This window comes from Xenopus tropicalis, chromosome 9 (assembly GCF_000004195.4).
Source record: "Xenopus tropicalis strain Nigerian chromosome 9, UCB_Xtro_10.0, whole genome shotgun sequence".
Taxonomy (NCBI): domain Eukaryota; kingdom Metazoa; phylum Chordata; class Amphibia; order Anura; family Pipidae; genus Xenopus; species Xenopus tropicalis.
The window spans coordinates 7,400,245-7,416,349 of record NC_030685.2 but is presented as its reverse complement, the minus strand read 5'-3'; the positions used below and the strand labels follow the sequence as shown (position 1 = coordinate 7,416,349).

At 40.7% G+C, this 16,105-nt stretch overlaps 1 protein-coding gene across 1 annotated transcript; it reads right to left on the bottom strand.

Annotated features, from left to right (window-relative positions):
• Positions 1-6,110: 6,110 nt before the first annotated feature.
• LOC108648789 (prostasin) lies at positions 6,111-15,808 on the bottom strand. Its single transcript, XM_031893646.1, has 6 exons — positions 15,727-15,808; positions 11,869-11,898; positions 11,240-11,405; positions 7,766-8,034; positions 6,756-6,925; positions 6,111-6,645 (listed from the first exon to the last, which is right to left on the bottom strand). The coding sequence occupies exons 1-6, from the start codon at positions 15,770-15,772 to the stop codon at positions 6,457-6,459; spliced, it is 870 nt and encodes a 289-aa protein (XP_031749506.1). The 5' UTR covers positions 15,773-15,808; the 3' UTR covers positions 6,111-6,456.
• Between the last annotated feature and the right edge of the window lie 297 nt (positions 15,809-16,105).

Here is a 16,105-nt window from a genome sequence, read left to right as displayed (position 1 = left end):
CCATAGAGCTTACAATCTAAGTGGGTGGGTAACATACAGGCACAAATTGGAGGGTAAAAGTACACAAGGTTTAGGGGTTGGCCCTCAAGTGCAGGACTAGACAAAATCATTAACTAATTCTCTAGTGCTCCAGAAAGTAGAATCTGAGTTTTTTTTTTTAAAAAGAGATTGGGCGTTCCTTACAAAGTAAAGGGCTTTGAAAGTTAGTATTTTGTGCACTAACTTTTGCTTAACAGGCAGCCATGCTAAGATTTCCTTTGGGGCTGAAGAGGTTCCCTCTTAGGAGAGAGCAGGAGGGTCCTGGCAGCAGAGTTTAAGACTGATTGCAGGGGAGAGAGGTGGGAGTCTGGGAGGCCGGTTAGTAGGAGATTGCAGTAATCTAAGCGGGAAAGGATAAGGGCATAGATTAGTGTTTTAGCTGTTGCTTGTGAAAGAAAGGGGCGTATCTTGGCAATATTGCGGAGGGAAAAACGTCAGGTTTTGGCAGTGTTATTAATATGGTTAGAGAAGGAGAGGGACTGGTCAAAGACTACCCCCAGGCAGTGTGCTGGGTTAATGGTCATGCCATCAATAGTAATGGTGAAAGGAGGAGAAGGGCCAGGTTTGGTTGGGAAGACCATGAGTTCCGCTTTAGCTAGGGTGACTTTGGTTCATCCAGGAGGAGACAGTCAGAAGGCAGTCAGAGATCTGGGTCTTAACATCAGTGACTAAATACATCTGGATGTCATCTGCGTATAAGTGATATTTAAGGCCAAATAAAGAAATGAGGTCTCCTAGAGGACCAAGTACAGAACCCTGAGATACTCGTACGTTAAGCTGACCCTACATTAAGCTGATTTGTTAGCAAAAGTGACAGAGAGGGAGCGGTTAGAACGGTTGGAAGAGAACCAGGATGCAGCTTGATCCCGGATACCTTGAGAATAGAGAATTGACACAGGCCTATTTGAATAAGTAAGAGTAAGTGCTGGAGTAAGGACAGGGGCATACAGTTTTAGTAATGAGGAGGGCATAGGCTGGAGTGAGCAGGTTGTAGGCAGAGAGGACAGAAGAAGCCAAGAAACTTCAGACTCTGTTACAAGATTAAAAGAGCAGAATAGGGAAAAAAGGACATTTAGGAAGGTTGAGAATAGCGGTATCTAAAGGGTGGAAAATGGTTTCTGACTGGAATCTACTTTGCTTTCAAAGAATACCTGAGGGGAATGGTCAGACGTGGGAGATTAATTTGGCAATGAATGAAAAAGTGAGTTGAACATGGAAAACAAGTGTTGTGTGTTTATTATGATTTATGAGTGTGCCATAGTACTCTTGTTTAGCCTGGGATAGGGAAGCATTGAGGCAGGCCATAAGCCATTCATAGTGATTTATAGGGGAGGGAATTGGCTTCGGTACGTGATTTCCTCTATATGCGATCTGCAGATCATGCACGGAGTGGAGAAATCGTGTCTGAGATGCAAGAAATGAAAGAATTATCTTATGTACAGCGAAGGTAGATCTCATCCCTATGGCTTATTCACAAGCTCTGTATAATTGTTCAACATGAGTGCAATGTAGAGCTCGTGCCCTATGCATTCCCAGTATACGGGCCCCTCCCTTCATCATTTTTGTGTCTATTGTCCATTTTATTGAGTCTGTTCTGTAGATGGGATTTTCTGAGCTCTGGAAATCTAACTATTTACTTCACAAGGACCAGATATGAAGAAGCTTCACTTTTCTTCTTTGGCCTCTTTTGCTCAAGAAATAACAAAATTCCTAGAGTTTCCTGATTGGAAAAAGTATGTTCATCAGAAGCCCTATTCATTGCATTTACAGTATGCTGAACAATTATAACGGCCAGGTAGAAGCGAAGACAATAAGGACGACCCTATAAAAGAATAAGACTATGTAAGCAGAGGAGAGGTCAGCACCATCAATAAACCATCAGACATAGTCGGGAACAGACAGGGGTCAGAACTAGAACAAGAGAGAACACATCATGGACAGGAACCCTGAAGGCAGAATCCAGAAACCAAACATGGGTTGTGGGGTAGGGCAGCTGTCTGTCCCAGATGCATTTGGACTTGGGTCACCATGTCTTGGGCACACAAAATGAGGCAAAAACAGCATCTACCATATTTTAAACCTAAAGAAATGCTTAAGGTATTAATAGGGGAAAGAGCAATGTTATGAGCCCATTGGCCACTGGTTAGACGTAACCTCGGATATTGGGAAGGAAACATTCAAATATATTAACAGAGTTCAGGGGAAACACATAACGCATAAAATGCGTCAAAAAAATTTAGCTCGCGTATAAAAATGATGCATGCGTAAAAAAAATATCCGCCAATGGCAAAATGTGGAAATTGACCTCTGGTTGGGGGGAAACAATACCATTTTGTGCAAAAAATGCTCCTAACGGGCACTATGTCCCCAGCAAGAGGAGGGGCTCCCAGTGTGGGCGGCCATGTTGTGTCACTAACATGCAAATGGTACTTAGTGCCCCAGTTTGCTCATTATGTGCCTGTGTGTGAGACCCCCAGCCCTCCAGGGCCAATTAATATGCAACATAATCCTCCAATGGGAATCCCAACTGATCAATTACGCATGGAAAATTATTCCCCAATGAGAATTCTACTGAACAAAATCTTAATTATAGGTGCAAGAGAAGTGACCAATGAGAATGCTGATTCCCAGCACTGTGTCAGGCCCCTTGCTGGTACCCTACATATAGAGATAATGATGGCATTTTCCCGTCATTATATGGCACAGGAATCAGACATGGGGATAAAGGGACAGACTTGTTCAGTGCTGGGAAACTGTGCTTAATGCTCCCAACTCCAATTGCAGGAACAGAGAACAGGGAGCCGGATTTATACAGATCAGCTGGGATTATTATATGCCTACTTACATGTAAGCAATGCTCTCAGGACCTTGGTGTCATTAACATTTTTCTTTTCTTTCCAATGGGCAATATTCTCCATCCAGATTGACAAAGAGAAACCACCTGCAACTAGAACCTTCTGAAGGTGATTCCCTGCCCCATACTGTCACCTATTGACTAGACTATGTAATAACAATGAAATTATATAACATAACAACATTATTTACCCCCCGCCTGCACTGCAAGATCCTCATTGATGACTATAAATATACATTGGCCTCTTACATGAGGGCATCTAAGGAGTTTCTTATAAAAGATTAAGAACACCCTCTGCTCTGGGCACGTGAGCCTCACTCATAGGTATCAGGAGCTGCAGTACATTTATTATCCTAGAAGGTAGGTGGCGCCCTACAAAACACTCTTCACATTAGCACTATTTTTACAGTATTCACTTTCTACATATAGCATGGAATAGTCAGAGCACTACAGATTATTGTAATAAGTAACACTTTATTGTATATCCATATTAATAAAAGATGAGGGATACCCATGAATGTCCATCAGAGTAGTTGTCTAGGTTGTTGTGGGAGCTGCCCTAGTACCACCACCACTCTCCTACCTGAGGGGAACACTATTAGGCAAGTAGGTCCCATATACATGAAACAATTGATATCCATTGCATCCCTTCTTTATATTTATATAGAGGAAATTAGATGTGGCTTGGAGTTACCAGGCACCTTCTGCAATATATATACCTGCACCATCCATGACCATCACCAAATATGATGCACCTCCTGTCTTCTATTACTCTGTACAATAGGAGCAGCAGTGGGTATATAATCGGACAGGCCAATTAGTCACCAATCTGATGGCTCCCATTTTACCTTTGTAGGGACATGAAACAGGTCTTTCCTTATCAACAATGATTTGCTCTCCAAAAACTGTTCCCAGAGAGCAGGTCCTACAACAACAACTCACAGACCATTAGCCAAACTTCTATTAGTTATACTGTATGTTTATATGAAGGCATGTGCTGCTGGGAGACTGCGTTGGCTGAATAATTGCAAATAAGATAATATTTTGCCTGGCACTGAGTCCTTCACACAACTCAAGGGTTCCCTTGGCATCTTCTATAGTCATGTAGAAGAAAAAATCCTTGTACATACTGTGATTAGCCTGCTGCCCTGACTCATTTATATTTATCATTTATTTCTATTCTGGTTTTTATTTTATTTAACTAGTTTATTACAGCACTTGGACTTTACCTTGTTGCTCTGCTATCTCACTGCCCTTGGTCTCTCAGTTCCTGATTGGGTTTCTCTCAACCCTGTAGTGGGAAAATGGGAAGATCCAGGCTGATTGGTATCTCACTGCTAACATGCCGGGCCCAAAGGTTGATACCCCTGATTTATAGACATTGGGGATAGTTTAGCATTATAGGCTTGGGATCTATTATCCCTTTTCTCTGTAATAATAAAACAGTACCTGTACTTGATCCCAACTAAGATATAATTACCCCTTATTGGGGCAGAACAGCCCTATTGGGTTTATTTAATGGTTAAATGATTCCCTTTTCTCTGTAATAATAAAACAGTACCTGTACTTGATCCCAACTAAGATATAATTACCCCTTATTGGGGCAGAACAGCCCTATTGGGTTTATTTAATGGTTAAATGATTCCCTTTTCTCTGTAATAATAAAACAGTACCTGTACTTGATCCCAACTAAGATATAAATACCCCTTATTGGGGGCAGAACAGCCCTATTAGGTTTATTTCATGGTTAAATGATTCCCTTTTCTCTGTAATAATAAAACAGTACCTGTACTTGATCCCAACTAAGATATAATTACCCCTTATTGGGGGCAGAACAGCCCTATTGGGTTTATTTCATGGTTAAATGATTCCCTTTTCTCTGTAATAATAAAACAGTACCTGTACTTGATCCCAACTAAGATATAATTACCCCTTATTGGGGGCAGAACAGCCCTATTGGGTTTATTTCATGGTTAAATGATTCCCTTTTCTCTGTAATAATAAAGCATGAAATAAATCACTGATTTACTGATCCATTGGAAACATCTATCAGGAAATGTTTGCTACAGGACCCTAAAGTGCAAAGAAGAAAGAGCTGATTGGGGGTCACAGCCTTCTGTTGACTATGGCACCCCCTAATATTCCATTCCCAGAAGTCTCAATTAATGTCATTGGTTGTCAAAATGGAAAACAGGCCAATTTAACAAATGATAACGATTTAGAATATTCTTTTTATAGGCTGGGCTAGAAGGAATTCTTACTGTCTGCATGTAGAAACCATTGGATGGGTAAAGACTGGTGTTCAGGCTCGGGGCAGCGGCTGAGCAGCACTGAGCACTACCGCTCCATAGGGCAGAATGGTGTTCAAGTTTACAAAGCAGTCAAATGTATTCAGGACCGACACAGGTAGGAACTTTGATGCCAATTCATTAAAAACTTTCCTGAGCGTCAGGAAAATATTGATTTTGATCTCTCCGACCTTGTGCCCATTAGACGCCCCATTTCTAGTTCCCCAAGTGACACAAATCTGCAATTGAGGAGGCCAAACCTTTATTAACAAGCGTAGACAATTGTTTACACAAACCTAGAACAATATCTATAACCACAATGACTCACAACATGATGAGCGTACCACACACACACATACAGGAATGCTTGCCAAGCTGGATAATGTGCCACCCAAGGCCCTGGACCATAGACTGACCCCTTGGCCCTCAATCGGCCCATGTGTAGAAGGACCTTATGTTCTGTACATGGTGATTACAGAGGTTCCATCTTTCTTTTGGACATTTTTTACCATGAGGACCATCCCCCTAAAGCTGCTCTCCTGATAGAGACCCACAGAGAACTCTCATTTATACCAGGGCTTGAAGCCTGACCCTGGCAAGCATTCCATAATATTCTTACATGCTATTCCCTTGCTGATCCTTAATTCTCCACCTTTCCTACCAGGACTGGACTGGAATAGGCCCTGGCATTTCAAGTACACAGAGGCCAAAACATCCCCCCCCCCCATCAGCCCAATTAGTGACTGTCTATGGCAGTGGTTCTCAACCTTCCTAATGCCTCGACCCTTCAATACAGTTCCTCATGTTGTGGTGACCCCCAACCATAAAATTATTCCTTAGACCATTGGAAATATGTGTTTTCCATTGGTCTTAGGGGACCCCTGTGAAAGGGTCGTTCGAACCCCAAAGGGGTCCCGACCCACAGGTTGAGAACCGCTGGTCTATGGCATCTTACAACAGCCCCTCTGGCATTTGCTAGAACCTACAGATTGCCAGTCCTGGCCTGTCTCCTACTTCCTTCCCCTTCCTGACGATTTTCCCTCAACTCCATAACTATCCAACTTCCTGATCCCCATCAAGGCTCCTCCCCCTACATGGCAATACAGATACAGAACTGCCTTCTTGTAAATAATCTAGTGATGAATTGGCTTAGACATTAGCAGAATGGCAAATAAGATATGGGATCTGTGGGTAGGAATATAAGGCAGATTCTGGATAAGTTGGGACAATGGACTCATTCTATTGTTATTTACAACCAATAAACATTGATTTGCACTAATATTTCACATTAAGCACATTCCCAGTGACTTCAGGAGCAACTCCAGTAATCCATTTAATATAGGAACTAACGCGAGTGTAGATTCCAGGGCGATTTGGCTTCCCACAACCATCTCCTCCGCTCACCACACCAGCCAAATACCAGCGGCCATCTTTAGGACAAACCAAGGGCCCTCCAACATCACCCTGAAAAGAAATGATTTCATTATTGAACACACCCATTATCATTAAACCTTGAATTCACCATCAAACCATATTAATTGAAAGACAAAACTTATACCAGGAACGTGACTCACATTGCAGGAGTCTCTGCCGCCTTTGGCGTATCCTGCGCACAACATGGTATCCGTCAAATTGGCAGTTGTGCGGCCGTAGGCGTCGGGAATGTTGAATAATGTGTTGCATCGGTCGTTACTCATCATTTTCACTTCTACTTCCCTCAGAACCCTAGGACTTGGTGGGTCAGCTATGGGGAAAATGGCTTCATTAGAAAAGCAATAATATACTGTATTACACAAAAACTCACTAAAAGGAGCCTGAAAACGACCCACTGAGGAAGGACTAGGCTTCAAATACATTTATTCACAGTATGGGCTGGAACCAGACCTCCTATCCAAGTGGTAGAACTTCAGAACTTCTATCCTACCAGTTGTCTCAAGGGGTTCCATCAAATTCATAGAATTCCAGAACTTGTCAAATTATGGCACAAAGAACAACAAAAGCCAAAGTTGCTGTGGGGGTAGTGGTTTGTTAAGTGCTCCTCACTGGGACTGGGGTACTTTTCATCACCGGTGACGTTGGCTTACCCACTATAGCAACCAGTAAGATTTGCTTTTACTTTCTAACTTGTAGGAGACCGTTCATATCTAATTGTTGATTGGTTGCTATGGGCAGTATGGGTATTACTGGTGACTTTGGCTTTTGTCATCTTTTTAGCTGTATAATCCAAAAGTTTGGCACTTATCGCAACAGTGAAGAGCAAGTCTGTTGCCAAAAGCCGTAGCTATTCTACTCTATACTGGAAACTTGCTTAATATTTTACCTACAAATGCAGCCAGTGAGTTTACACATTTTGTCTCACCATGTTCAGACATCATTTATTAAATGTTAAATCCTGCCACTAGATGGTGCTAGAGTTCAAAGACTTGCCAGCAAACTCAATAGAAAATGCCATAGACTTTTGGTATTTTTTTTTTTTTCTGTGTTAACTGGAAGAGACATAAAGTGGCAACATGGGAAAGGGACTTGGCTGCATCTGTATATATATACTGTATGTATTGATATAGCAACAAATATAGATACTCACCACCATCCATTATTTGACCCCAGCCGGTCACAGAACACTTTTGGCCGTCCGGGAATGTCACACTAGCATCAGGCAGACAGACCGGCAGGGTGACTTTATTCATTTGCACCTTTGTGGCCAGCTCCAAGAGAGCGATGTTGTCATTGAGATACCCTTCACGGTAGGAAGGATGAATAATGATTCGTTTAACCGAAACAGGCTGTTCTCCCTTGTCTGTATTGTCGAGATTGTAGTCTCCAACAAAAACTTGGAAAGAACTTTTAGTGTTGCTAAAAAAAGAGAATAATACGTAGGTTACAGGACTTTATTTACAGATATGTGAGTCAATGGAAGCTATTGTGGTTGCTCAGTTGTGCCAATAAAGAACTAACAGAGCTGGGCAAATGCATAATGGTGCCCAAGGCAAGGGTCACCCACCCTCCCTCTGGCCAACTCTCAATCCACTTGCTCACTCCTTCTCTCTTCCACCACCTCTGCCCTGTCCCCTTCCCAAATAAGACCAGGGCTGGAGTCAGAGGCAGAAGGTCCCCCCCACCCCCCACCCTACAGTTGTGCCCTAGGTACATTTCTCTTCTGCCTTCCGCTAGTTCCATCCATGGCAATGAATGTCAAAGAGCAACTTATGTTGGGATTTACTGGGACTCCTCTACCATCACCTCTCCCCTGTCCCCTTCCCAACTAAGAGCAGGGCTGGAGTCAGAGGCAGAAGAGGCACATACCTAGGTTCTTAGCACCCCCCCACCCTACACTTGTACCCTAGGTACATGTCTCTCCTACCTTCTGCTAGTTCCATCCATGGCAACGAATGTCATAGAGCAACTTATGTTGAGATTTACTGGGAATCATCTGCCACCACCTCTACCCTGTCCCCTTCCCAACTAAGAGCAGGGCTGGAGTCAGAGGCAGAAGAGGCACATACCTTGGTTCTTAGCACCCCCCACCCTACACTTGTACCCTAGGTACATGTCTCTTCTACCTTCTGCTAGTTCCATCCATGGCAACGAATGCCAAAGAGCAACTTACAGTATGTTGGTATTTACTGGGACTCATCTACCATCACCTCTCCCTTGTCCCCTTCCCAACTAAGACCAAGGCTGGAGTCAGAGGCAGAAGAGGCACATACCTAGGTTCTTAGCACCCCCCCACCCTACACTTGTACCCTAGGTACATGTCTCTTCTACCTTCTGCTAGTTCCATCCACGGCAACGAATCCCAAAGAGCATCTTACAGTATGTTGGGATTTACTGGGACTCATCTACCATCACCTCTCCCCTGTCCCCTTCCCAACTAAGACCAGGGCTGGAGTCAGAGGCAGAAGAGGCACATACCTAGGTTCTTAGCACCCCCCCACCCTACACTTGTACCCTAGGTACATGTCTCTTCTACCTTCTGCTAGTTCCATCTACGGCAATGAATGCCAAAGAGCAACTTACAGTATGTTGGTATTTACTGGGACTCATCTACCATCACCTCTCCACTGTCCCCTTCCCAACTAAGACCAAGGCTGGAGTCAGAGGCAGAAGAGGCACATACCTTGGTTCTTAGCACCCCCCACCCTACACTTGTACCCTAGGTACATGTCTCTTCTACCTTCTGCTAGTTCCATCCATGGCAACGAATGCCAAAGAGCAACTTACAGTATGTTGGTATTTACTGGGACTCATCTACCATCACCTCTCCCTTGTCCCCTTCCCAACTAAGACCAAGGCTGGAGTCAGAGGCAGAAGAGGCACATACCTAGGTTCTTAGCACCCCCCCACCCTACACTTGTACCCTAGGTACATGTCTCTTCTACCTTCTGCTAGTTCCATCCATGGCAACGAATGCCAAAGAGCAACTTACAGTATGTTGGTATTTACTGGGACTCATCTACCATCACCTCTCCCTTGTCCCCTTCCCAACTAAGACCAAGGCTGGAGTCAGAGGCAGAAGAGGCACATACCTAGGTTCTTAGCACCCCCCACCCTACACTTGTACCCTAGGTACATGTCTCTTCTACCTTCTGCTAGTTCCATCCATGGCAACGAATGCCAAAGAGCAACTTACAGTATGTTGGTATTTACTGGGACTCATCTACCATCACCTCTCCCTTGTCCCCTTCCCAACTAAGACCAAGGCTGGAGTCAGAGGCAGAAGAGGCACATACCTAGGTTCTTAGCACCCCCCACCCTACACTTGTACCCTAGGTACATGTCTCTTCTACCTTCTGCTAGTTCCATCCATGGCAATGAATGCCAAAGAGCAACTTACAGTATGTTGGGATTTACTGGGACTCATCTACCATCACCTCTCCCCTGTCCCCTTCCCAACTAAGACCAGGGCTGGAGTCAGAGGCAGAAGAGGCACATACCTAGGTTCTTAGCACCCCCCAACCCTACACTTGTACCCTAGGTACATGTCTCTTCTACCTTCTGCTAGTTCCATCTACGGCAATGAATGCCAAAGAGCAACTTACAGTATGTTGGTATTTACTGGGACTCATCTACCATCACCTCTCCACTGTCCCCTTCCCAACTAAGACCAAGGCTGGAGTCAGAGGCAGAAGAGGCACATACCTTGGTTCTTAGCACCCCCCACCCTACACTTGTACCCTAGGTACATGTCTCTTCTACCTTCTGCTAGTTCCATCCATGGCAACGAATGCCAAAGAGCAACTTACAGTATGTTGGTATTTACTGGGACTCATCTACCATCACCTCTCCCTTGTCCCCTTCCCAACTAAGACCAAGGCTGGAGTCAGAGGCAGAAGAGGCACATACCTAGGTTCTTAGCACCCCCCCACCCTACACTTGTACCCTAGGTACATGTCTCTTCTACCTTCTGCTAGTTCCATCCATGGCAACGAATGCCAAAGAGCAACTTACAGTATGTTGGTATTTACTGGGACTCATCTACCATCACCTCTCCCTTGTCCCCTTCCCAACTAAGACCAAGGCTGGAGTCAGAGGCAGAAGAGGCACATACCTAGGTTCTTAGCACCCCCCACCCTACACTTGTACCCTAGGTACATGTCTCTTCTACCTTCTGCTAGTTCCATCCATGGCAACGAATGCCAAAGAGCAACTTACAGTATGTTGGTATTTACTGGGACTCATCTACCATCACCTCTCCCTTGTCCCCTTCCCAACTAAGACCAAGGCTGGAGTCAGAGGCAGAAGAGGCACATACCTAGGTTCTTAGCACCCCCCCACCCTACACTTGTACCCTAGGTACATGTCTCTTCTACCTTCTGCTAGTTCCATCCATGGCAACGAATGCCAAAGAGCAACTTACAGTATGTTGGGATTGACTGGGACTCATCTACCATCACCTCTCCCCTGTCCCCTTCCCAACTAAGACCAGGGCTGCAGTCAGAGGCAGAAGAGGCACATACCTAGGTTCTTAGCACCCCCCAACCCTACACTTGTACCCTAGGTACATGTCTCTTCTACCTTCTGCTAGTTCCATCCACGGTATCCATCCCTACATACTAACCTATGGATGCACGCAGCTGCAGTGAGGATCCATTTCTCACCAATGAGGGTTCCTCCACAGTAAGGATAATAGCCAGGCCTCCTCAGATTCGCTTGCCAGGGCCATTTCCCATAAGGTGCTTCCTGGCCACCCATGATGCGGCTCCGTACCAAAGGCACCCCACAGCCTGGAGATGGAAGAAAGATCAGCCGGTAAAACCCTATACAGATATATGGAGAACAGTTTGCCCTAAAGCCCCCCAAGCATATGCTAATTAGGATTCGGGATGGATTCGGGGTTCGGTGCATCCCTAATTTTTACGCAAAGCCATTAAAGATTTTCTTTAAATGTGAAATTTGTGGGGGAAAAAAATTCTTGATCATTTTTGATGCCAAATAGAAATACATCTGTCCCTAATATTCAGCAGAAAGGAATAGCCATAATAGTTATACTCTGTAACACCCATGGGTTCAAGGGAAACATTTTTAAAAAATGAATGTCGCATTTGGGGTTTTTGGTTAAAATTTGGCTAAATGTTGGGAATGTCCCCATTAAATGTGTTCATACATGCGTTTGTATACATTGCATAGTAAAATATAAAGATTATTTTTACAATTGGCAACATGGTGAGCCAATGATCCCGCACTTACTTGAGTCGGCTTCACCCATCCCAGAGATTCCTAACGAGGAAATCAGAAAAACAAATCATATTTGTAATTTATCGTTTTATCCACTTGATTTCGTCTTCTGCACATTCACTTACAACTTACTGCATACAACTAAATGGTTACTCACTATAAGAACTAGAAACTACCCATAATGCTTAGTTTAACAGATAAGCTTAGGTATTGATTTTTACTCTATTTCTACTACTACTAGAAACTACCCATAATGCTTAGTTAAACAGATAAGCTTAGGTATTGATTTTTACTCTATTTCTACTACTACTAGAAACTACCCATAATGCTTAGTTAAACAGATAAGCTTAGATATTGATTTTTACTCCATTTTTACTACTACTAGAAACTACCCATAATGCTTAGTTAAACAGATAAGCTTAGAGATTGATTTTTACTCTATTTCTACTACTACTAGAAACTACCCATAATGCTTAGTTAAACAGATAAGCTTAGGTATTGATTTTTACTCTATTTCTACTACTACTAGAAACTACCCATAATGCTTAGTTAAACAGATAAGCTTAGAGATTGATTTTTACTCCATTTCTACTACTAAAAATTACCCATAATGCTTAGTTAAACAGATAAGCTTAGATATTGATTTTTACTCCATTTCTACTACTAATAGAAACTACCCATAATGCTTAGTTAAACTGATAAGCTTCGAGATTGATTTTTACTCTATTTCTACTACTACTAGAAACTACCCATAATGCTTAGTTAAACAGATAAGCTTAGGTATTGATTTTTACTCTATTTCTACTACTACTAGAAACTACCCATAATGCTTAGTTAAACAGATAAGCTTAGATATTGATTTTTACTCCATTTTTACTACTACTAGAAACTACCCATAATGCTTAGTTAAACAGATAAGCTTAGAGATTGATTTTTACTCTATTTCTACTACTACTAGAAACTACCCATAATGCTTAGTTAAACAGATAAGCTTAGGTATTGATTTTTACTCTATTTCTACTACTACTAGAAACTACCCATAATGCTTAGTTAAACAGATAAGCTTAGAGATTGATTTTTACTCCATTTCTACTACTAAAAATTACCCATAATGCTTAGTTAAACAGATAAGCTTAGATATTGATTTTTACTCCATTTCTACTACTAATAGAAACTACCCATAATGCTTAGTTAAACTGATAAGCTTCGAGATTGATTTTTACTCTATTTCTACTACTAATAGAAACTACCCATAATGCATAGTTAAACAGATAAGCTTAGGTATTGATTTTTACTCCATTTCTACTACTAATAGAAACTACCCATAATGCTTAGTTAAACAGATAAGCTTAGGTATTGATTTTTACTCCATTTCTACTACTAAAAATTACCCATAATGCTTAGTTAAACAGATAAGCTTAGATATTGATTTTTACTCCATTTTTACTACTAATAGAAACTACCCATAATGCTTAGTTAAACAGATAAGCTTAGATATTGATTTTTACTCCATTTCTACTACTAATAGAAACTACCCATAATGCTTAGTTAAACAGATAAGCTTAGGTATTGATTTTTACTCCATTTCTACTACTAAAAATTACCCATAATGCTTAGTTAAACAGATAAGCTTAGAGATTGATTTTTACTCTATTTCTACTACTACTAGAAACTACCCATAATGCTTAGTTAAACAGATAAGCTTAGGTATTGATTTTTACTCTATTTCTACTACTACTAGAAACTACCCATAATGCTTAGTTAAACAGATAAGCTTAGAGATTGATTTTTACTCCATTTCTACTACTAAAAATTACCCATAATGCTTAGTTAAACAGATAAGCTTAGATATTGATTTTTACTCCATTTCTACTACTAATAGAAACTACCCATAATGCTTAGTTAAACTGATAAGCTTCGAGATTGATTTTTACTCTATTTCTACTACTACTAGAAACTACCCATAATGCTTAGTTAAACAGATAAGCTTAGGTATTGATTTTTACTCTATTTCTACTACTACTAGAAACTACCCATAATGCTTAGTTAAACAGATAAGCTTAGATATTGATTTTTACTCCATTTTTACTACTACTAGAAACTACCCATAATGCTTAGTTAAACAGATAAGCTTAGAGATTGATTTTTACTCTATTTCTACTACTACTAGAAACTACCCATAATGCTTAGTTAAACAGATAAGCTTAGGTATTGATTTTTACTCTATTTCTACTACTACTAGAAACTACCCATAATGCTTAGTTAAACAGATAAGCTTAGAGATTGATTTTTACTCCATTTCTACTACTAAAAATTACCCATAATGCTTAGTTAAACAGATAAGCTTAGATATTGATTTTTACTCCATTTCTACTACTAATAGAAACTACCCATAATGCTTAGTTAAACTGATAAGCTTCGAGATTGATTTTTACTCTATTTCTACTACTAATAGAAACTACCCATAATGCATAGTTAAACAGATAAGCTTAGGTATTGATTTTTACTCCATTTCTACTACTAATAGAAACTACCCATAATGCTTAGTTAAACAGATAAGCTTAGGTATTGATTTTTACTCCATTTCTACTACTAAAAATTACCCATAATGCTTAGTTAAACAGATAAGCTTAGATATTGATTTTTACTCCATTTTTACTACTAATAGAAACTACCCATAATGCTTAGTTAAACAGATAAGCTTAGATATTGATTTTTACTCCATTTCTACTACTAATAGAAACTACCCATAATGCTTAGTTAAACAGATAAGCTTAGGTATTGATTTTTACTCCATTTCTACTACTAAAAATTACCCATAATGCTTAGTTAAACAGATAAGCTTAGATATTGATTTTTACTCCATTTTTACTACTAATAGAAACTACCCATAATGCTTAGTTAAACAGATAAGCTTAGGTACTGATTTTTACTCCATTTCTACTACTAATAGAAACTACCCATAATGCTTAGTTAAACAGATAAGCTTAGATATTGATTTTTACTCCATTTCTACTACTAATAGAAACTACCCATAATGCTTAGTTAAACAGATAAGCTTAGGTATTGATTTTTACTCCATTTCTACTACTAAAAATTACCCATAATGCTTAGTTAAACAGATAAGCTTAGATATTGATTTTTACTCCATTTTTACTACTAATAGAAACTACCCATAATGCTTAGTTAAACAGATAAGCTTAGATATTGATTTTTACTCCATTTCTACTACTAATAGAAACTACCCATAATGCTTAGTTAAACAGATAAGCTTAGATATTGATTTTTACTCCATTTTTACTACTAATAGAAACTACCCATAATGCTTAGTTAAACAGATAAGCTTAGAGATTGATTTTTACTCCATTTCTACTACTAATAGAAACTACCCATAATGCTTAGTTAAACAGATAAGCTTAGAGATTGATTTTTACTCCATTTCTACTACTACTAGAAACTACCCATAATGCTTAGTTAAACAGATAGGCTTAGATATTGATTTTTACTCCGTTTCTACTATTACTACTAGAAACTACCCATAATGCTTAGTTAAACAGATAAGCCTATATATTGATTTTTACTCTATTTCTACTACTACTAGAAACTACCCATAATGCTTAGTTAAACAGATAGGCTTAGATATTAAATTTTACTTAATTTCCTGCACCTTTGGAAAATAGGGTCTTTGGCCAGAAATCAGTGGGCAGACTACCTACCTACAGCCGCAGACTAACTGGTGGTTCCCCGACAACAGCTTTTATCGGCCTGGATACGGCCAGTTGAACCCACTCAACAAATAAACTAAACACGAGTAACATGAGTTTCCCCAAATTTCTGATTTCACCACCATAGACCCATAAAGGCACTTACCCAGAATCCCCAGGAGCAGAGCACTGATTGGAAGAGACATCTCCATGGTTCTCTTCTGTCCCCAGCAGTGTTCTGTGGCTTCTGTGTGCCCAGTCTCCTTATATATGTATTATATGCCATAGGAATGTTAGTCAACCGGTTCTTTACATTACTTTAAATGTTTATTAATCAGATTTACACCACACCCCACTTCTACTATTACTCTACACTTTCTAAAAATGTCTCTTTATACCCACCCTGCCTTTCTCCCTATGATGTTTTTTACTCATATGGATTCATCTACACACCCATCCAGAGGACTAGGTTTTAAAGGGCACATACACCTTCCATAGCACTCTTAGTCCACCAACCAACTCAACTTAGAATATTATATACCCTA